Below are 23987 nucleotides of genomic sequence, written 5' to 3' on the forward strand. Positions count from 1 at the left end.
TTTGTTTTTTGTGGCTATTTTAGCCCCAAACCAAGTTCCCAAACAATGCCTTAGTGGTCATAACACCAAAACAAAGGCATGAAGAACAAAGTAAATGCATGCACAATGCAAAGGCCCATTGACCGGGTATAAGAGCACAACTCTTAAGAGTGTTCAAAGAGTGACAAACGTAAAAGTGTAACAACACTAAATGCACTAAAATAAGGTAAAAAGTGATACCAAATCATTCAAACAACACAAGTATGGCATGCTAGGGTCCTTAAAGCATAAGGCTAGTAAAGGGGACTACAAAGGGGGCATGCAATACATGGCACAAATTGTGACTCCCCGAATCTACACTATTGATTGCAGTCAAGGGAGAGTCACTAATGGGTCATATGGTCAATAACCAAGTAAGATCCCAGATCGCCGGATGAGTCAAATTAGCCTCCTTTCTAAGTCCGACTTTCTTAGGCAACACACTACCTTTTTGATAGATCTTAAAAGGTATTGACACAAGGTTTCATAAGCAACGATAAGGTGTATACATATAAATATTAGAATATAAGTACATAACAACCACGAATATCCTTAATTTCAAAAGCTTGTTTCATTACATTACATCCAAAAAAAAAAAAATTAAATCTTCATATGAGTCTTACAAAATATCAAAAGGAATTTCTAATTTTCCTAAGATAGCCAAAAGTCTTCGAAGGTTTCAGACTCGTCGTCTCCAACTATAAGCTCCTCTTCGGCACCTGGCATGATACGCCGTAAGCTTTGAATGCCTAGTAAACACACACACACCCTGTACCTTTTTCCCAGTCCAATACACAATCACAAATATAAACATCAAGTAGTAAAGCATGATACTCAACTAAATAAACAAAGGGTTACAAGTTAAATGTTAGTAAACTAGAAATCTCCCAAAGAGACTTCATCCTCCCAACCACAATAATCGAACGCGGATTATTCAGTAATTTGTGTTCAGTTATACATTGAAAAATTAAGAATCCATTCTTTGCAGATTAGTTCCGGATTAGAGTTTACGCTCTCAGATTATAACTGATTCGGACTGTATGTAACTTAAATCATATATATAATCATACTCTCTTATAATTGTTGTTGCCACCGACAAAATATTTGTTTGATGTGAGTTTTATATTTGCTACATGTTAAACAATATATTTATTTAGTGTATATTATATTTGTTGAAGTTAATAGCGAAACAATCTGCATGTTTATATTTTGAAAAATATTTTATAATTTTTCTTATGAACAAATTAAGTGAAATTATAGTTCCAAACTGAGTCGAACTGTGTTTACATGGTTTAATTCAAATTAATTACATTATTTAAATGGATTGATTCGATTCTAAAGAACCGTAGATCATGCTCACCACTAGTCATTAATTCATCTTTTTTACCGGTCCGTATTTCCTTAATTTCTTAGTAGGGCTGCAACTTGGGCGGGCTCAACCCGAGCAACCCATGCCTAGATCGAGTTTTTTTAGGGCTTGGGCAATAATATCTTGTAATCTGGACGAGTCTGGGCAAATTTTTGATGCCCGAATTGTAATTCGGACCAGGCCTGGGCAAAATCAGTGGCTAACCCGAGAAACCAAAACTCGAACCCGAATTGCATTTAATATATTATAGAAATTATATGATATATAAATTAAATTAAATAGATGTCCTTAATATATATACATTTTTTTGCTGACTTGAGTGTCCCATCCCAATGGCAATGGCTGACTCTGTTTCTTAAGAGTGTGATATGTGTCTTTAACTCAAACAAGCTAGTGCCACCAGGCTCCAGCAACTTCTTCAAACAGAGTAGGCACTCTAGAGGGCTTGTTTGGAGAAGCACCATTGCAGAAGCTGTTTGTTGTCTAGTGCAATTCGGGCAATTTGGGCAAACCCGAGTTCAAATTATAAAGCATGGTCCAGGCTTGGGCAACCATGCTCGGGTTGATGGTCGGGCTTGGGCGGCTTGGGCACTGCCAAACACAATTCAGGGTGGGCTTGGGTAAACCCCCAACCTGACCGAACCCACCCGAGTTGCACCCCTATTTCCTAGTCTATAACCACTTTCCCGGTTCATGTTTCCTTCATTTCCTAGTCCATAACCACTATCGAGAATTTAAATTAAAATAATTAAAGAATTAGGATTTAAATTATTAGTAGAGTCAACTTGATTATTTTTTTTTTGTAATTTTTTTGAATTTTTGTTTATATGAAGTGAAAGAAGTCAAATCTATTTATTTATTTTGGTTAGATTAAAAGAAAATATTAGAAAATAAATATGTAATTGTTAAAAAAAAAAAAAAAAAAATTTTGTTTGGTTACCAAAAAAATGAATATGAAAAGTTGTGAAAATATTTCGAGGATGTAATGAAATTCAATACTAAACTCCAATCACATGACATTTTTGTTTTACACCAGCACGATAGAATTATACGAGAGATTTCTTATTTTTGTTCTGTTTGGCACAAATTTGATAATCATGCACAAAGAGCCAAAATAAAATCAATAAGTCCTTTTTTTTTATACATTGGAGGCCCTCATTCGAGGAAAGAATTTTGCCACATAATAAGATTTTGAACCATTGAACATCGATTTTGTTAAGTTATTAACAATACAATAAAGTAAAAAAAAAAAAAAAAAAAAAAATTTAAAAATCTCTTAATCATGGAGGATTATCTACAATACCCCAAAAATTTCAAAATGAAAAAAAATTCCAATCATGTTTGGTAAAACCAAAATTATAACAAAAAACGTGTTCCATTTCAAAAGTGCAAGTTTCCTTGGCAGTAAATTTTTTTTAAGAATTCAAATATAATTTATTAAAATTTAATGCGAGTTAAGTTTGACATGACAACATAAAAAAGGGGATTAGCTCATAGAAATATGTTTTTACATAATTAACATTTTATTAGATGTCTAATTTTTAGAATATATAGTGTATCACGTTCATGTTTTCATTCAATCTATCTGAACATTTACGTTCTAGGTAACATAGCACTATACATTATTGATAACAATAAAAAAATATAATTCAAACTACTAATCATAATGCTATTCAAGGGTGTACACAAGAATCATAACTGATCTCAAAAGGAGTTACACAACCCAAACCAGTTTCCTGCATATGCCGGCAATGCAATAACTTCAGTAGTTGCACCATCACCTTTTTCAATGCTATTATATCACAAGTTCAGATGCTGAAAGCGAGTCATGGTGATCATCCAAAAGAGACGAATGTTTTAGCTCCTTCAACTTCCCATCCTGTAGAAGGAAAACTCGTTTGGCCATCAGAACCGTCTGCAGACGATGAGCAATGACTAATACCTACATGGCAAAAATTGGAACTTACATAGAGTATGAAATCTGAGCAATTAGCGTTTAAAATGATTGTCATTTCAGTTCAACAGTCTGTTTCATGCATAACTAAACAACTGCAACAGTCATATTTGAGTGAAGCAATGTCATCTTCCTGATTCAGCTATTTCACATATGCTTTAGTTCTAATTTCCAAACAATTTAGAGTCAGAACAATATTTCACAGGTAAAATGTATGCAACAAATCTTTTTCATCCAAGATATTTAAAAAGATTTAAACACGAGGAGGGAAATAGATTAATGAATTGTCCTTACAGTACGATTTTCCATTAAGCGCTGCACAGCTTGTCTCACCAATAGCTCAGATCTGCTGTCCAGAGCAGAAGTTGCTTCATCCAAAATCAAAATCGATGAATTCTGATAGACTGCCCTTGCAATAGCTAGTCTGGAATTGCAAATGAAACAAAAATTAAACAGAAGCATAATTAAGATATAATGGAATTCCACACTGATCTAATACTTGATCCATCAAATGGAGACTAAACTGCGCATAGTTATCTACTACTAGATACATCCATTATAGACTGATCACCATTAACTTTTGCAATAATAATTTTAAAAAAGAAAGAAAGAAATAGATTCTTATAAAGCTTGGACCAGTTATCACAAAATTTATATCAATAGTAGAATTTAAATTCTGGACTTGATACCCCACCTTTGCTTCTGGCCTCCACTTAAACTTGAGCCCCTAGGACCAATATTGGTTTCATAATGTTTCGGAAGTAATTCAATAAATTCATCAGCATTTGCTGTTCGTGCTGCAAGCTTAACCCTCTCCATGTCAATTTTTGTCATTAGATCTCTATATCCAATGTTTTCAGCAACTGTCCCTGAAAAAAGTGTCTGATAGAATACAGAAGTCAAAACATATTATTGGATGAAACCTTGCAAACACTTTGCACATAAAAACAATGGCTTCTTAAACATTTAACCTAAAGTCTTGTTTGACAGTGACCACAAGACTAATCCTATGACTAATGTCATGACCACTTGATTCTAAGCCTCTACTAATCACCTATTTGTTCAGAAAAAAAGTTGTTTTTTTTTTTTCAAAATTTTTAATCTTGAAGGGCCAAATTGTTTCTAAAGCAGTGCAAGACTCTTCGCTTAATGCTAGGACTAACGTCAAGAAAACCAATCCAATAGTCAAAAAGTAGTCGAGAGAATTATCTATACCCTTTTTATGGCCTTGATGGGTAAAAATTCAAAACTGACCAACCTTCAACCAAATGTGGAAGAAGTCTTTATCAAAATTATCAAGATCAAGTGCGATTTTTACTGGCTTACTCTATATTTCAATAGGATCTTTTAAATTTTCTAATGATAATGTTGAATTGAACCCAATTCAATTTATGAAATTCCAAATTGATGAATGGCCATTACTGCTAGAAGGACCTATGCATTTCTCCCAACTCCAGGCCAACAGGGTGACAATTGTGGTACTCAACCTTTCATGAATAATTTATTACCCATTCATTTCCAAACAATCACATGATTGAAAGTTATGCATGCATATAAAACACTTGAAAATATACATTCTAAATTTTGAATCTGATGATGAACTACAATGAACAGCTTCAATATGAAAACATACATACAGCCCATGTCCAAGTTCACAAACAAAAAATATGCAGAAATGACATCAGGTAGTTGACAATTTACTCACCGTATCCTGAGAGACCAGCCCAACATGGCTCCTCAAACTTTCCAACCGAATATTTTGGATTTTATGATTATCTATTAGTATACAACCTGTTAACATGGGACAAACAAAAGGTCACATAAAAATAATGAAAATAATCATAAACAAATTGTCAAATGTCAAAACAAATATGTCAGAACAAGGTTTATAATACAGATGACTCACCACACAAAGGATCATAAAGGCGAAGAAGCAGTTTCATAAGGGTCGTCTTTCCTCCTCCTGAGGGCCCAACAAAAGCAACTGTTTCTCCAGCTTTTATATGAAGGTCCAACCCATTTAATACAAGAGGCATATCCTCACCATATTTGAATGAGATGTCACGAAATATCACCTCACCGGTAACCCAGTCTAAATTAACAGCATCCAGTTTTTCAATCACCTAAATAAAATAACACAATAAGTGGCCAATTTTCGAAATCAAATCTCAACAGCACCAAACAACAAAATTGCCTACACTTTCAAGTCAAAATAAACAAGACTGCAAGAAAGTGAGACAAAAATATATCAAGTTTGTTTAAGTTGAATACCATCAATCAACATAATTGATGAATAAGGACTACTATAGAGGAGATACTGATCCAAAACCAAATAGCCATGCATATTGCCAGCTGTGAAACTCTAACCTTGAAATTTACATAGAATTCATAGATGCCATGAATTCTATGTAAATGAAGAGGTGGTTTTAGAACCAAGGCCTGAGAACTATGTGGAGAAGCACAAGCATTTAGAAAAATAAAAAATAAAAAATAAAACAAAAAACCTGAAAAAACACACAGCAACAAATTTTTGAAGGTGAAAGACCATGTAAGATCAAAAACCTCTCCATTGCTTCCAAGTCAGACAAATAGCTAGTTTTAAATATATGATGATGCCACTCTTCCAATAACCAGCAAATGGCATCTCAAATTAGGAAAGTGATCTACAAACAGAAAATCTATTCTATGCAGAATTTTATACCAGAATAATATCACAATGGCAATCTTGAAAAATCAAGTCATATTAATGGCAATGGCGGACGTAGGGGGTGGCTAGGGGGGACCATCGCATCCATCTGTGTAAGCTCAACTAGTATATATAGATTTGTTATTAGATTTATAAGTTGTAAAGACTTGGCCCCTCCACCCAAGTCTCAACTTTGTCAATTTGTTTGAAGCATTGAGTTACGGTCATGCTATAATACATAATATATATCATATATAATTTTTGGTTTAAATTAATGTTAGTTACAAATTATTGTGGTATTTGGTTATAGGCCATTATGGTGATGGGGCTAACAAATTATAAAATCAAAATTAGTTACATCTCATTCTAATATTTTAATTATGTTTCAAAGTGGTATTCAATGTGACTCGTTGGGGTGGTTTTGGTTATGACCAAAATGACCTTCAAGTATGGCTTTAATTAGTGTTAGTTACAACCCAACGTGATTATAATCAATGTGAAATGTACTTATATGTTATTATGATCATATATTTTGTATAAAGTGTTAAAGAAATTTATAATCCTATTTTGATAATTTTTGTTTTGTAAATGTCCATTGAATGAAAATATTATTTGCAAATTTAAGAATGATGGTTAAGTTGTATACTTATAAAATACCATATACGTGCAAAACACTTGTAAGAATGTGATAAAAATAAATTTTAAAGTCAATTTTTATTATACATTTGGCCCCCTCTTTACAAAATTTCTGCGTCCACCATTGATTAATGAGCCTTTGTTTTTTAAGTGATAGGACCCAAGGGTTGCCACATCATTCTGGGTCAAAATTCTGTAAAGATTTTTTGTTTGTACAGCACTACTCAAATTAATCGCTAACTTATCTACCTCTTCAAAGTGGATTATTCCACCTTCTTGTGAGTTTTTGTATTGTATTGATTTTTGAGTTTTTGGATCAAAGGGAAGGGTGCAGGTTCTTTGGAGTTGCGTGGTTCTTGTGGTTTTTTGGGTGTTGTGGCTTGAAAGGAATGCTAGAATTTTTTAAGAACATTATGCTGACTTGGAAAGTATTTGGGAGAAAGTGGTTTATATGGCTTCCTTTTAGGCTTTGGCGGTGGCTCCCTCATTTAAAAGAATTCCTTCTTGTTCTTATTTCTAGGGATTGGATAACTATCTGTAATGAGTGAGGATTGGTGGCTTGTTTTCATCTTTTTTTGTTTTATCTTCTTGGTGGACTTCTTGTCCTCCCTCAGTTATACTTCAACGTTTCTTTTGTTAAAATAATTTTCTTGTTGCTGATAATAAAATAAAATTAAAAAAAGAATGCATAGCTATCTTTCTGAATAAAATTTATATGATCAAAGAGGACATAAAAGGAAATTTTGCACAATCAAGGAATCTACTTAAGGCATAAAAGAATGGACCGGAATTCCACAACCCAAGTAAAGTGCAGCACACCCTGAACTCATCTGAGGAATGAATTGATGTCTCTAATACCTAAGGTTTACACTTCATTGCTCGGTTTTTATTTTTCATTTATCAACTGTCTATATTCAAGAGAATGCTTAGCCTAACCATATTTCATGAAAATTGAAAATAACCAAAGTCATATGAGGAATAACTTTGATGCCCCAAATACGTAAGGTTTACAGTTCATTGCTCTGTTTTTATTTTTCATTTATCGACTGTCTATATTCAAAAGAATGCCTAACCATATTTCTTAGAAACTGAAAATAACCAAAGTTGATTAAACCGAAAATTTACCTTAGATTGGAACCTGGTCAAATCAAACAAGCGTTCAATTGCTGGCTCTCCTTGTTTCAATTCATTGTATGCTTTTCCCACCCCCTGCGTGATTCTTCAAATTCAGATTGAAAAACAAGACAGCTCCTCAAAGGCTGAACCATAATGAGAAACAGAAAAGAACAATTAGAAAAAGGTATATGCATAGGTTATCAACAAAATATTAGATGACAATAAATTCCAGAACCATTTCCATCTTGTCAATAAAACAAAATAAACAAATTTAACCCAAATAAGAATTTAGTTTATGCATCTTCTTTTTTCATAAATCTCTGACTCAAATTGGAAATCACATCATATGAAAGGGTATTCTCGTTCCATTGCAACCAAAATAAGAAAAACAAGACATAGGATGCTAGAGAAGTAGATCCACCACAGAAATAAGACTACTAATAGAGAATATGGTGCCTATTTGATTGACTTTACTAACTTGCCTAAACTTCACAAGATTCCAAAACCCATCCCAAGTTTCAATGTAGAAAATGTTTGAAAATCCTTTTCACCATATGTTTCATTATATCCCTCACATTGGAAATTGCATCGCACAAATGGGTCCTTTTTTTCCAATGTAAAAAAGATATAAAGAAAACATGCAGAAACCTCAATAAGAAGTTCTGAAATCACCTCCTCAAGGTCATATGTCATAACCTTGCATCTCTTCCACCCTTCCATGAACTAGTCATTTTAAGAGGCTGAAAAGATTGCTTAACATTGTATGCATTGATGTCAGCGGTAATTCAGACTTCTCAATCTAACAAACTAATAAAAGGGAAAGTTTTATCACATCGATACCACAAGAAAGCTTATTGGCATAGTCAAGAGCCACAACAAGCATTTCTCATAATAGAAATTTGCTAGGACACAACACCAATGATGTTATTGTAGATAGATATGATTACCTGAATTGGCTCAATCAAGAAAACCAATGATGTTATAAAGGAAACCATGCCACAACAATCGAAAGAACCACCGAAAACCATCAGTGAACCAACACAAAATATCAATAATGCCCCAAAATATATTATTTGCACAATCTGAGGAATTAGTGCCTTCATTTTCCTCTTTTTCAAATGTTCAGATAGGTTGGCATCAGCTAGCCATCGAAACCTAGCACCCTCAGAGCGTTCTGCATTGTTAGCCTTCACAAAAAGAATCGATGGGAGGACCTATTACATAAAATGTAAAAGCTAATCAGCAAAATTAAATAAATCTTATGTGAGAGAGTTCGATAACTTCATCACACTTTAAAAGGAGACAGAAAAGACACTGACTGGAACTAGCACAAAATCAAGACAAGCATATGATAAAAAATGAAAAGGAGGTTTTTGAAAGGGATAACAAATAGCATGTGAAAGAATTAAGGCAGGGAAAATCTTGCAAGGAAAGTAGACAAATGAAGGGAAACAGATCTGCAACCTCACTGATGGAGGGAAGAATCAGAAAAGATAATATGATCGGGGTCAAACCATACTCCCTTGCTAAAATTCATCCGGTCGAAGTAACTAAGAACTTCAAATTGAAGGCAAAATATGATTAAACCCGAAATTCCAGGCAGATGGCCAGTAGCCCTGTGTCGGGATATCTTATCAGTCTCTCCAGGAATGAAGGGAGGCTATCATTTCTTCTAATTATCAATAACCCTTGCAAACCCTTTTGAGCCTAACATGAGCTTCCTTTTCAAAACATACTCACTCCAACTCAGAGGGAGAAATGCACTGGAGTACTGATGTGTACCATGCACCAGGGAAAAACTGCCTTGGAGGCTAGAATATAAATAGGCCTCAGATTGGATCCGCATATGCTTGGTAAATAGAATAATCTTCTCCATTCAATAGATTGAAATAGAGAATGTTTGGTGAGCTAGGAAAGTGTAGAAGATTAAGCTTAACTGTTGAAGTACATTCCAACTCTGACGAACCTTACAGTAACAAGAAGGAATGTTTGCAAACGAAGATAGTGACGATTGCAAATGTCATAAAACTTAAAAATTATCAGAAGAAAAGTAAACAGTGTTATTGCTTTGTAAAACAAAGTGAAGGATTGGGAAATAAAGCAAATACAGGGAAATCATGACAGACAGCTTTAACAAACCAAGGGCCATCTTTTCTTGGTCCACCAGAAGCTTGGGCATATCCAACTGGGACCTGGGGGGCGCATGGCAAGATCAAACTCTTCAACTGATGGTAAAAAGTGCATAAAGGTCTTGCACTTTCAACAATTAAGCATATCACCCCAGTCAAAGCGTATAATGTGAGATGATGAATGAATTAGGGATGGACCGAAAACAAAAGGTAGGGAGGCAACCAACGAGCTTAAAATAAATAGTAGCATCCATAGGCTAATTTTGCAAGAAATAATACCGGCTATTCATCTCTTGAGTAACAAATCAAAATATACCTCATTTAGGTAGGCTGACAGAGCAGCAATGCTAAGATTAGCCTTCTTTGATATCTTACGAAGCTTGTCACCAAGATATGCAGTGACAAAAGCCATCAATGGGATCACCTTCAAGTGCACAAGAGAAATTTGACATCCTTGAGTAACTACATGAACCAATAACTAAAGAATAGAGGAGAAGAATTTACTTAATTCATTCCTCACCAAGGCAGAAATCAATGAGAGAACAGGGCTTATAACCAGCATCTGAGTTGCCATTGCTGATAGCTGCAGAATACTAGGTACAATCGTCTGCCATATGAAGGGAAAAAAATTCAGATTCAAAATACCTATAAATAAATAAATATATTGACAAGCTTCTTTCACCTACCTAATAATCTGTAATAGAAGGCTGCCCATTTGGCAACTCATAGAAATTAGCTTTTTAGATTATTGGCTTAAAAAACTGAATAATGTGTAAAATTGTAAAAAGCATCTCCAACACACTACACATATGATTCCTATTAGCTAAAACTAGTATAACTCACTTTTTTCAACTCCAACATACTAAGCATATGGTTAGGTATTTTGCCTTAACCTAAATTCATTAGCTAAATGTAGCTAGCCTTACAAGGCTTAGAAAAATGAAGGGACCTTATGATCCTGTCCTATCTTTATTGTTGATGTGCCATTTCATAAAGTGAATAGTGTTGGGATGAATCTAAAATAAATAACATGGTTGGTGTAGAAACATGAAAAAGTGGATCAGCGAATTAAAATGTTTACTTTGGATAGGCAAAATTGTAATAGCATTGACATTTCAAACAGGCTCTCCAAATGAGGCCTGTTAGGCAAAATAGCTAGATCTTCCCACTTTTTGCAACTCCAACTGACTCTCTAATTAGTTAGGCATTTTGCCTCTTGTCAATTTGGTTTGGTACATTTGGCCAACTATTAAAGGGTAGCTAAATTTAGTCAACCAATGGAAAAATGCCACACCATCAAATAATGTTCAAGTTAGTTTTGATGGATAGCTAAAATAAAACGTAGTGTTGGAAAAAAGTAGCTAGGTAAATTGAATTTTTTTTTTGGGGTGTGTGTGTGTGTGTGTGTGTGTGTGTAAAATAACTTCTTTGCGTTGGAGTAGCTCTAAGAAATGAAAAGGCAGAAAATCTATCTAAGTAGTTTTTGCTGTGTAAATATACAAAAATGTCCTCAGCTTTTTTCTTTAGGGCACTCAGGCCAGAGATTCATTTATGAAACTCTTGGCCCAAGCTTAAATCTTTTGGACCAAAAAGACATTATTTGTTCAAAACTTACCCATCTGTCTATCTATTCAAATGTATCATTAGTACAAGTGTCACCTATATGTGCAACTATCTATTCAAATGTCCAACTATTTGTACACGTGACACCCATCTATTCAACTGTCTATTCAAATGTCCTATTATCTATACACGTGTCACCTATTTATCCAACTATTTGTTCAAATGTCCTACTATCCGCACACATATCACCTCTATCCAACTATTTGTTCAAATGTCCTACCATCCGCACACATATCACCTATCTGTCCACCTCACTGCCACCAGCAGCTTGTGGCAACTTTTCAACGCGTGTCCTTCTCACCAAAAAGATTAAACCTTCAACTTTAGGAATGGAGTTTTCACCAATAAATCATTTTCTCTAAGCAAACAAATAACAACAATACCAATTGACAACAATTTGACAGATAAAAGACTAATATTGACATGAAATACAGTTGTAAATTGTAGTGAATTTACATTGGAGAAAAGACTCACATCGAGGAGAGCGTGGATAGTATCAGCAACATCAGAAGCCTCGGCAGTGATCCGATACGCGATATCACCACCAGAAACACCACCACCACCTTCAAAAAACCCTAAATCCCTCTTCAAAATCCTCTCGAACACGAAAACCCTAATCTCGAACACCGCCTTCAACGCCGCGTCCCACAGAAACGCCTGTTGCCAGTAATTGGCCACCAACCTAACCATGGCCATAGCCCCAAGCAGCAGGGCCTCCTCTCTCAGCCTCACCGCATCGACCGCACTCATCACCGCAGAGAATTTCCCAATCTTAGGGACCATCAAGGAGAGAGAGTAGACTGAGACGGCGCTGCAGAGCCAGCCGGCGAGGATTGGCTTCCATTGGGATTGGACGTAGGGGGAGATGGAACCGAGGGAAGAGAGTGGTGGAGAGAGGCGGTTGGAGGGGGAGGGAGTGGTGTGGGATGCAGAGGATTGAATTGGAGAGGTGGGTTTGAGAGTGAGAGTTGGGTGGAGGTTGGTGGTGATGCTGAAATGACTTGATTTGGATTTGGGTTTGAAATTGAAATTGAAATTGAAATTGAAATGGAGGAGAGGATTGGAGGAGGAGGGAGATAGTTGAAGAAGTAGGGCCATTTTTGGAGAGGTGTAGGAGCAGAGGAAGCTTTCATTGTTTATTTAGAAAAGAGAGAGAAAGAAAGGTCAATGGCTCGGATGGGAAGGAAGTTATCCTTGTTTTTCCCGGAATACGTGTTTTTTTTTTATTTAAAAAAAAGTTAAACTCATTTCATATTATCTATAAATAAATAAATAAATAAATTTGAACAATCTAATCCAGTATTCCACTCATTTATAATTTTATTTGTTTTAAAAAGTTTAGGGAAAAAAATTAGATAAGATTGTGTTTGTCTCATGTTGTCCTCCCTTTGTTTGGAAAAATTTAAGGAGAACAAATATAAAAGAAAGTTGATAAATTTACAAAATGAAATGACTTGTCTTCAGGTGAAAGTTCAATTGGACTAGACAGTTGAGGTATTTTACCTATCAAGTTTTTTAATTATCTAATCCAATTGAAATATTTCATTAATTCTGACCGGTAAAAAAAATTTATTTATTAATTCTGATTGATAAGAGACGTCGGTCCAGTTGAAATTTCAACTAGATTTAAGTCATTCCCTTTACAAAAATAACTTTAGAATTTAACTTGGCAATAAATGAGATTCTGATATATTTTTGTTTTTATTTCATCAATTTGAATCTTGACTTCTTAATTTTTTTACCGATTTAGCCCTGTGTTGTTGACTTATTTGAAGGAGAAATTTTTTACAATGCATATGTTGATCCCTTAATTATTTTTTCAATTTAATTTTAATCTTAATTTGAAGTTGATCACATCATATCAAAAGTTCCATTTATCACACTCTTGACATTCTTGGCCAATGCCATCTCCTTCCAAACAGTGAGTCAACAAACTCAGAAAAAAAACATACCAAGAATTTATTTAGAATGTGAAATCGATAGCAGAGATTGGTTTATGAACAAGAAAATTAAATCAACACCATCAATCTGAAGTTTTGGCTCAAGTTCTGAGATTTTTTTCCCTGGTTTTCTAAACTTTTTGCCTCCCAAATCATGCTAGCAACCCATATGTGAAAAAACTACTATAGGTGCACCAAGCAACACTCAAAAGAAAAAAAAAAAAAAAAAAAAAAACTTGAAAGTATTCAAATTTATGATCTTAGTATATAATATGAACTTGGTGAATACAGTTAACAAAGAAAAATAGTATTAGCTTAGTTTCATGCTTTGATACTTTCCACATAACCAAATATGGACATACCAATTACCAAGAAAAAATCAATACAAATAAATTTAAAAAAAAAATTAAACAAAATTGAAAAACAATATAAAATTTGTTGGGATTAATGGTATCGCATCGGGGAAGATTTCATTTTTCTTTTAATTTCTTGGTAATGGCAAAGATAGCACCAGCCACAGCCACAACAATCCCGGAAACAATAATGGTAGTCTTGAGGGTTTGCAATGCATCCTTCTTTTTCCTTTCTTTCTGTTTTTTAATTTCTGCAGCTTGTTCCTTCAAAAAAAAATAATAAAATAAAATTAAAAAAAAAGGAAAATTATCAGCAATATAAATAGCAACAAAATACCACAAGGAAAATGAACACACTATGAATTTTACAATTAATATCATTTTATATCTTGCATTTTTACTGTACATTCACATTTATTGTAAAAAACTTTTTACGGACGCGGAGAGATAAAGTCGTTAGGTTGAGGATCTGATAATTATTTGGTATATGTTGGATATGAGATTACAAATATCCGAAAATTAGTCAGGATAAAGTAATAGACATGAATAAAGAGAGAAAAAAAAGCATGATTCCATTTAGTAGGCATTGTTAGAGGGATCGCTAACATTTGAAGACTAGTATGGAATTGATAGTCCCATAATATTACTAATATTCAAAATTTGTGGATTAATGATCTTGTGATACAATCAGTCACATAATTTCAACTAATGCAAAAATAACTTTTCACTTTTATACCCTGTTATATGCTAATCTAATCATTATAATCTCATTCAATATCTTAAAGAGGACCAAAATCACTATAATGTTAAAAATTTGTAAATGTACCTTGTACTCCTTTGAGGCAGCAACTTGGGTTGATATAGGATCAACCACAAAATTCTTGTTCTGGCCAGGATTCAATTCCTTGTCGATGTCGGCTGCCGGAAATTTCTTATCATTTGGAATTCCATTTGTTGCCTCCATTTTCTCGACTAGGAAAATCTTTACCTTCAGTATGTTACTTCTTTCTTAATTTGTTGTTGTCAAAGGACTTGCTGTGAAAAGACAACACAAAGAGAGAGAGAGAGAACAGATCTATAAGCATGGTTTTCATGGAAATCATGAAGAAGAGGAGAGAATACACCACAAACACGTGTCAGCATACCCAGAAAGTTTACCATTTGGGTGAGAGTGAGAGATTGGCTGGCTCTTAACGACTTTCTTTTCTTTGCTTGCCAACTGTCCGGGAAAAGCTGTTGGATATAACTGACTTCGGACGTCTAAATGACCAAATAACCCTTGAAGGTTACCTTGTAGTAAGAGCTACGTGTTGCTTAAACTTTGGACATTCTTTTTGTCATTTCATCTCTTAACTGTATGAGAGATGTTTTCTCTTCACTCTTGTATGTAATTCCTTACTTTGGGAAGAAAATAGAGGTATATATTCAAGAAAATGAGATCTTAAACATGTTGGACAATCTGCACTGTAATTAATTAATTCAGTTTGTGTACTTAACAATAAACAGAATATAAAAGAAATAAAGAAAATGAGAGAATTTGTTTGATTACAAAATTCAAACTTGAAATAAAAATAAATAAATAAAAACAGATTTTATTTTGTTACAAAAATAAAATTAAAATCTGATTTAAATAAATAATAATAACACTGAAAATAAATTAAATAACTTACTTGATTTATTTTCTTCGAATTATAATCTGATCAAGTCCAGTGTTTGACACTGTGTCCTTAAGACAGATTCGTCATCTCCACGGTGCTTTTAGAATTTGGACGTCTATCTCCCAAGATGAAATGATCTACTACAAACAATAGTAGCACTACAAATTGTTTGCCTTACGAACACACTAAGTGTTTACACTTTTTCTTTCAGAAATTAAATGCAGCAAAATGCAGAGATTTATAGCAGAGGATGGAGTACGAAAAATTAGAGTAAAATCCACATGGGAGGCTAGTCTATTTATAGATGTAAAGGTGGCTGCTGGTTTTGAATTGAACAGGTATGAAACCTGTTTGTTTTGAATTCAAACAGATTTTAATTTGTTGGGTTCATAATTTAAACAGATACAAAACCGGGAAGGGCCCTGTTTGGATGTATGTTAAAAACCAGACTAGTTTTATTTCGGGAAGGGCCCTGTTTGGATGTACAGTAAAATCAAATCAGTTTATTTCCGGATAAAATTAAATTCAAATGTTTTTTGTCCAAAAATATTAGTATTGGACCAAGCAAGCCCAACCTCACACCCGCGCCCGACGGGATGGCGACGGCGCACGTGTGGTATTTTTGGGTCCAATGGGTGTAGCCCATTTTGCCCATAACCTCACCCTCTAAAACACTTGGGTACCCCTTGGGGCACACCCCAAGTACCAAATTCAAGCCTTATAAACCCATTCAAAACTTCCCACAAAATCAATGTGGGACAAGCCATTTTACAACCTTAAGGAATTTTCACCAAAACTCCATTTTTATGGAGCACACTTTGGCTTCAATTTCCCATTCACACGGTAATGGTTTTGAGCAACCAAATATACCACGTGAATCACAATACGGCATAGAACGCGTTACCACTTTGACCCGTGAAATCGACGCACGGGGCCCACCTAAAAAATAGATCAAACTTAGGAAAAAAATTCTGATTTTATCTAGAATTTTATAACTATTTCCAACAAAACATTTAAGCATTAATGTAAAAATAATATTATAAACACAAAAATCAATTGCAGGACACTTACAAGTTTATGAGATCCACTTGCATGAGTATAATTATGTAAAAAATTATACAAAAAAATGAAATATGTGATATTGTTTACACCACATTTTAATTTTCTGTCTATTATGACTTATTAATAATGGCCAAGTTTAATTATGATCTGTCGATTGAAATCATAAACTATTTTCAAAGAATAACCTTGACCACATATGTTTTTATTATTATTATTTCTATCGGCATGCATACTAAAGTGTCATGACAGATGTGTTAGGGACGTGGCATGATGACATGTTAAATGAAGGGTTAGAAAGTTAGCAATTGCAGCAAATTAAAAGTTAGTTGCTGAGATCAAAGAGCCGAGATCAAATCAAGCATCAAATATGCAAAATGGTTCTTATCAAACATGGGACATGGATAATGTTAAGAAAATCATAAGTTTGTTGAGGAAATCGTAAGCTTAGGTTATCTCTTTTTCTCAAGTGACTAAGCCTATAAATAGGCGAAGAGAGATACAAAGATTATCAACAACTATCAATCACACTCGTGAAAAATTATTTAAGAGTAGTTCTAAATTAGTCATTTTAAGAGTACATTAGAAATAACTTTTCTCAACCCTCACTTCTCTTTTTTCCGTGGATTGGTGTATTTTTTAGTTCTTTGTTATTGTTTAAGTTCTTATAACTGATAGCAAGTGACAATTTAATTGAATAAATACATTTTTTGTTTGTTCAAATCCTTCTTTACTTAAGTATCTCCAAAGAAGTTTTTAATTTGTTTAAGGCATAAAACTCAACCACAAAACCTGATATTTTTGTATTTATTAAAACTGGTTGAAGCCGGTAGATCAATCACTGTCGATTGGATTTAAACTGAATTTTTGCTAACAGATCTAAATTCAAATTTGATATGATATTAATTTTTAAAAAATATGATAGGATATGAATTATATCTAAAATGAATTTTAAGCCATGTATTTCATTTTTTAGTTCAATTTTATATATTAGTAGCATTGTTATTATGTAATTGATTCTGTAATGTTTCTCTTCATACAAATATTACCCATCTCTCTAACCACAACCACGCACGAAAGGGCATAACACAAACAAAAATAAATAAATAAATAATGCATTCCACAATAGGGATGGCAATGGAGTTAATTGGGTGGATATTAATTCCCAATCTCCATTCCCCTATAATAAATTTTTCTCATTTCCCATGGGTACCACTCTCCCCATTTCTTAATGGGTTTGGATTTTCCCCAACCCACTTTAATCCCCTTTTTTATTTTATTTTTATTTTTTATATTTAATGTTAACAACCATTTTTTTTTTTTTAAGGTTCGCAACAAAAGCTAAATATACCTACAATTTTTTTTTTTCTTTTTTAATATATTTAATGTTAACAATTTTTTATTTTTATTTATTTATTTATTTATTTTTTAAGGTTCACAACAAAAACTAAATATACATTCAATCTTTTTTCTTTCTTTTTTAATATATTTAATGTTAACAACTTTTCTTCTTTTCTTTTTCTTTTTTTTTTTCTTTTTTTTAAGGTTTTAGCTAAATATACCTTCAATCTTTTTTCTTTCTTTTTTAATATATTTAATGTTAACAACTTATTTTTTTTATTTTGTTTTAAGGTTGACAACAAAAACTAAATAATTTATTAATGTGTTTATTTTTTTTTAAATTCAAATATCAAAAAAGGTCAAAATACGCATGACGCCTACTAATGTACTCTCTCTCTCTCTCTCCTATTCTTCCACCTCTGCCGGCCTCGTTCCACTCATGTTCTCTCTTTCTAATTTTTTATTTTTTATTTAAAAACTAAATTATTGATAAAAGAAAAAAAAAATTGACTGAAACAATTTTAAGACCTCACTTTTTTCTTTCTTTCTTTTTTTTTTTTTTTTGGAGAATATTAAAAAAATCAAAAGTAAAAAATAATTACAAAATGATGAAGATAAAAGTGATTTATGCATTTAATTATGGCAGTGTTTGGAAATGAAATTTATAGATCACTTTAGCCTCTTCAAGAAAAAAATTCAAAAAGTATTGTTGCTGACTTCCCACATGATACACAGCTGTAACAGACAAAGGGTAAAATGACGCTTTTGCCTTTTTAATTTTTGAGAAACTCACAACAACAACGATAATACACATAGGGACATTTTGGTCATTTATTATCTCTACATTATTTCAAACACATTTTTCAATACATCAATCTAACAAAAAATCCAACCCATCTTCTTAAATGCAAAAACTAAAATAGTTTACTAAAATAGTCAAAACCTCTAAAAATAAAAAAGATTGAATGTATATTTAGTTTTTGTTGTGAATCTTAAAAATTAAAAAAAAAAAACAAAAGAAAAAAGATTGAATGATATTTAGCTTTTGTTGTGAACCTTAAAAATTAAAAAAAAACCAAAAGAAAAAATATTGAATGTATATTTAGCTTTGGTTATGAATCTTAAAAATTAAAAAAAAATGGTTGTGAACCTTAAAAATAAAAAAATAATAATAAAAAAAAATTTGGATGTATATTTAGCTTTGGTTGTGGATCTAAAAAAAAAAAAAAAATTGGTTGTGAAACTGAAAAAATAAATAAATAAATAAAAGAAAAAATATTGAATGTATATTTAGTTTTGGTTGTGAATCCTTTAAAAAAAAAAAAAAAAAAAAAAAAACATATGGGGAAATTAGTGGGTACCCATCCCCAACCCATCCCCTGTGGATATTTAAAGAATATCACTTACCCTACTCAATGGATAAGAAAAAAAATGGAAAACCCATGTTTTTAGATTGGGTCTCCATGAATACCCACAGGTTAGGTTATCCATTGCCATCCCTAGAGGCATTGATCGACCCGGAGCATTGGCCGAGCTTGGTATTGATCGACCGTGTTAGACATAATCGCACATTGCAAATCTAATCCACCCAAATTTGGTTAATATGCAAGGGCCTCTTCACTCTCATTGTTAATTGATTTTGAGTTGGATGCTTTAACATGGTATTAGAGCTAGATCTTAAGTTGTCTATGTAAATATTTATCCACTCAATCAATAGGACTAATTGGTAATTAACCTTAAAAAAATATCTATATTTTTATTAGAGCATCTCTGATCCTTACTTCCTTTTTCGTCATATATGAGTGAAATTTTTGTTAAAACTTTGATTTTTTGACTTGGCGAATACTCTAATTCTTACTCTCCCTTATATTTTTTCATTTTATTTGTAATTTATCGTCAATTTTTTGGAGAATTATCAAACTTATTTTAAAAAACCTATTTTAATTATTTTTGATGAAAGAAAATCGCTGCTAATCTTTCCGCTTTTTAAATTTTTATCAAATTAAAGATGACTGTTTAAAATTTGGTGAAATTTTTCACTTCTCCCTCGATTTGATACAAGTTTTCATGAAAAGATTGGAGTTCACTTTTAACTTTTTATTTATCAAATTTGAATTAGATGAAGAATTGGTAAGTTTAAACATCGATTCTTATTTACTTGTATGATGTGACATTTATAAAATATAAGATTATATGAAGTGTTTGTAAGAGGAATTTAAGCATTTATTTTCTTTTTTTCTTTTTTTCAATTAAGTATTTAGGTCATGTTTGATTTACAAGACTAATAGTGAAGTATTAATAATCCTATCAAAATTAGCGTGGTATTCACTATCCAATTGGATTAATAGGTGTGGGGATATATTTTATGAGTGCCAACACATGGTCAAGGTGACGCCGACGTGTCAGCCGAGGTGCCACGTGTCCTGATTGTTATGCCGAGGTCATCTCGGATAGGCCGATGTTACCTCTGAAGATATCGGAATCCGAGATAAGCGGATGAGGGGCAAGAGTCCTAGAATGAGAGAAGACTTCAGTTTGTATTAAGATAAGACTCTTAGAGAGTTTATCCTAATCTTACTGGGAGTCCAAGATTAGTAGTAATCCTGAGTCCATAGAAGTTAGGTTTCTATTGGGACTAGGTTTATGTTGGCTATAAAAGAGAGGCACCTCCATGGGTCTAAGGTATGCTTTTGATACTCAAGCTTGTGAGTTTAGCAATTGATTTATCTTTGAGAGATATACTGACTTGATCGTCGGAGTGCCCCCGGGTGGACGAACCACCGTCGGAATCTTCTCTTTCTGTTGCAGGTCAGCCAGGTGCCATCTATTCTGCCGGTGCTCTCCAGCTGGTTACTAAGCGGGCAGGTGTGGTCAGAAAATCACTCACACAATAGGATGAATTATCCATTGGATTAATAATCCCACCCCTACCCCATTACTAATAATCCTAAAAATTTTCTTGGATTAATTATCCATTGGATTAATAATCCTAAACCGAAATGTTAAAACAAACACAGGATAATTGGGCTCACGGATTAATAATCTCAATCCCATGCTCTAATCCATCCAATCAAGCATGCCCTTAGTGTATTGACGCGCACAGTTGTTTTTGGTTAGAAATATTAATGGAGTAATGTACAATGATTATAGTGTGTTGATAAGTAAGATATTAAAACATAATATGGTATAGAAATGTGATGCGTGTAATATTATTAGATAACTGTTCGAACTGAGCGACTTGAAGGCTGTACTTGATCGTACTATTGGAGTATTGGATAAGGCACTTGCTCGGATTGTCTTGTCTGAACAAGAAAAATTAAAATTAGAAGTTTTTTAAATGGAAAATATTTGGGAGCTCTAGAAAAGGAGCTCCAATAGTTCTAATGTGTGTGTGAACCCATTTGATATAATGTTTTGGCCTTGTGCTTTTTTTTTTTTCTTTTTTTTTGATTTTCCACATCACTAGAGCTCAATTAGATTTCTAGTTTTAGGAGGATGAATCACCACTGTTTTTAAATATAGATGTGCTTTGTTAACTTGACTTTTTTTTGACCAATGATTTTTGTTGACATCTTTTAAGCCAAAAAACTGAATTGACCAAAGAAGTATGACATTTCTAAAAGAGTGGCTTGTTTGTGTCGGACATCGACACTTGTCAGACATTTTCCTGACACGTGTGCGACACTAATCCAAGCGCATCCTATTTTTTAAAAAATAATTTATACACGGATACTTTTTAGATACTTTGAGGACACATGTGTCCATTGATTAGATACACATAAAATTAATTATAGGTTTGAACAAAATAACTTAGAATACAATGGTAAAAGAAAAATAATATCAGTTTATAGAAATTAGTATTGTATTGTATTTATTTAGGGCAAATTACATAAATAGTCTCTATAGTTTGGGGCTTGTGTCACTTTGGTCCTTGACTTTTCAATTGTGACACATTTGAACCTGAATTTTGAATGTTGTTTCAAATGAGGACAATTGAATATATAATTAGATTTTTCAAGAGTAAAATCGTCAATTTGATAAAATATAAACTAATTTGACAAAAATAAATGTCAAACAAATATTTTTGAATTTTTAAAAATTATTTCTACCTACTAAAAATAAAATTACGTAAAATTGATAAATCTTTTAGACATTTTTTTTTTTTTTACCAAATTAATTTTTATTATGTGTTTGGATGATGATCATGTAAAATTAATTTTAAAAAATTAATCATGTAATTTTTATTAATTTTACATAATTTTATCATTGGTGGATACAAATAATTTTTAAAAAATTAAAAATATTTTTTTGACATTTATTTTTGTCAAATTAGTTTATATTTTATCAAATTAACGATTTTACCCTTGAAAAATCTAATGATATTTTCAATTGTCCTTATTTGGAACAAGATTCAAAATTCAGGGTCAAATGTGTCACAATTAAAAAGTCAAGGACCAAAGTGACACAAGTCCCAAACTATAGGGACTATTAGTGTAATTAACCCATTTATTTATTATCTTAGAATGATATATTCATATATATGACATATAACAAATACATAAAATTATATATTTTGTGCTTGTCCTTCACGTGTCGTGTCTTGTATTTTTTGAGAATTATCTTATCAATGTATCCGTATCATATTCATATTGTGTTACGTGTTCATATCCGTACTTCTTAATAACGGACTTAAGAACGGACTTAAAGGTGATTAGTTACTTGTTATGAAGTTCTTCTGTGGTATGTATGCAGTTGGACTACAGTTGGATGCCATGGGGTTCATATACTATTCTAGTTTGGTTTTGTTTTTAAAAAAATTAATTTTTGATGAATTGTATTTGGTTAATTAATTTGGATTGGAATGGAGAATGAAAAGGTAGGTAAATGTGAATAAAATATCATTACATTTTACATATATATTTTAGAATTTTTACTAAAATTTATGATCTAAATAGTGTTACTGAGGTAATTTTTAGTTTATTTAAGTTTATTTTTTGTCACATACTATTCTTTCCCCCCCCTTCCATATACTTGCTTGTTGTAGGTAAAAAACTATATATTTTTCTGTTTAGAGCTTCACCGAAACGTTCTTGAGGTGACATGATTCTTTATTTTCACTTGCAATTTTATGAAATTTTTGGCATTGATTGAATGCTCTTGAAACAAGTTCATTCCTTAGCCCGTAACCACACTTTAAATAATTGCATTGATTTATGTCCTAATTCATGGGATACTCGGCTCATTTTTATCAATTTATTTTAAATGGCTAAATACATATTATTTTAAAATTTTATTTTGAAAATAAAAATATATATTAACGCATATTTAATAATATTTATTGCGCAAATCTAAAGATATAATTATATTTTAAAATAAAAAATAAAAAGCTATCTAAGGCCGAGTAGCAAAATTGTGATCGAATTTGAATTTCGACATCAGCAAGTTTATCGTTTGTTCTAAATTGTGATGTAGGGTTCTTCGGAGAGGTTGCCAATAGTAAGTTGGTAAATTTATGTGAGGGGCATTTGGTTATTTCATCTCCAACACAGTGAGGGGAGTTTTATTTTATTTTATTTTATTTAAAAAAATTGGCCTTTTAGTCCATAAACCAAAAAAAGTACATAATCTTGACAAATTTTTTTTTTTTCCTAAATCATTAAAGGAAGGGCAAATTACAAACATCCCTTTCGAGGTTTGGTAAAAATACAAATTCCCCCCTGAGGTTTGAGAAATTACAAATTGTCCCCTGAGGGTCAAATTTTCATAACAAATTAGGGAAATTAAGGGGGAATCTGTATGAAAATAAAAACCTCAGGGGGTAATTTGTTATGGAAATATAAACCTCAGGGGCCGGGATGTAATTTCTCAAACCTCGAGGGGAATTTGTATTTTCATCAAACCTTGAGGGGGTGTTTGTAATTTGCCCTTAAAGGAAATATATATATATGTAGCTAAAAAATTGTTGCCAAATGAGAAACATACAATTAAATCATTAAAAGCTTATCATCAACAGATATAAGAAATATGATAATTTCACATTGCACAATATTATTAATGTCTCTTTAAATTAGTTATTTGATTAGAAAGGATAAAAAGTCCACCCAG

The 23987-nt window shown here is 32.5% G+C and overlaps 2 protein-coding genes across 3 annotated transcripts; both read right to left on the reverse strand.

The window, feature by feature from the left end:
• Nucleotides 1-2891: 2891 nt before the first annotated feature.
• ABCB29 (ABC2 homolog 12) lies at nucleotides 2892-12950 on the reverse strand. The gene is made up of 10 exons (XM_028263747.2): nucleotides 12006-12950; nucleotides 10429-10515; nucleotides 10225-10332; nucleotides 8727-8993; nucleotides 7789-7872; nucleotides 5248-5464; nucleotides 5047-5132; nucleotides 4036-4223; nucleotides 3636-3765; nucleotides 2892-3329 (listed from the first exon to the last, which is right to left on the reverse strand). Exons 1-10 carry the CDS (start codon nucleotides 12627-12629, stop codon nucleotides 3183-3185), a joined length of 1938 nt encoding a protein of 645 aa, XP_028119548.2. The 5' UTR covers nucleotides 12630-12950; the 3' UTR covers nucleotides 2892-3182.
• A 765-nt stretch (nucleotides 12951-13715) lies between these two features.
• On the reverse strand, nucleotides 13716-15071 carry LOC145822481 (uncharacterized). 2 transcript variants are annotated; one of them, XM_082919553.1, is made up of 3 exons: nucleotides 14983-15071; nucleotides 14651-14859; nucleotides 13716-14088 (listed from the first exon to the last, which is right to left on the reverse strand). In XM_082919553.1, the coding sequence occupies exons 2-3, from the start codon at nucleotides 14786-14788 to the stop codon at nucleotides 13942-13944; spliced, it is 285 nt and encodes a 94-aa protein (XP_082775679.1). In that variant the 5' UTR covers nucleotides 14789-14859; nucleotides 14983-15071; the 3' UTR covers nucleotides 13716-13941. The 2 variants fall into 2 exon arrangements, with proteins under 2 accessions (XP_082775679.1, XP_082775680.1); XM_082919554.1 differs by lacking the exon at nucleotides 14983-15071 and having other exon boundaries at nucleotides 14651-14893.
• Nucleotides 15072-23987: the final 8916 nt, after the last annotated feature.

This window comes from Camellia sinensis, chromosome 3, assembly GCF_055761805.1.
Source record: "Camellia sinensis isolate YWXY chromosome 3, ASM5576180v1, whole genome shotgun sequence".
Classification (NCBI taxonomy): Eukaryota; Viridiplantae; Streptophyta; class Magnoliopsida; order Ericales; family Theaceae; genus Camellia; species Camellia sinensis.

Coding starts and splice junctions, on each gene's coding strand:
- ABCB29 (XM_028263747.2), bottom strand. CDS start 12,629: ATGGCCCTACTTCTTCAACTATCTCCCTCCTCCTCCAATCCTCTCCTC. Junction 4,224..5,046: donor GGCTGGTCTCTCAGGATACG/GTGAGTAAATTG, acceptor GTATTCTATCAG/ACACTTTTTTCAGGGACAGT. Junction 3,330..3,635: donor GCTTAATGGAAAATCGTACT/GTAAGGACAATT, acceptor TTTGCCATGTAG/GTATTAGTCATTGCTCATCG.
- LOC145822481 (XM_082919553.1), bottom strand. CDS start 14,788: ATGGAGGCAACAAATGGAATTCCAAATGATAAGAAATTTCCGGCAGCC. Junction 14,089..14,650: donor CTGCCTCAAAGGAGTACAAG/GTACATTTACAA, acceptor TTTTTTTTGAAG/GAACAAGCTGCAGAAATTAA.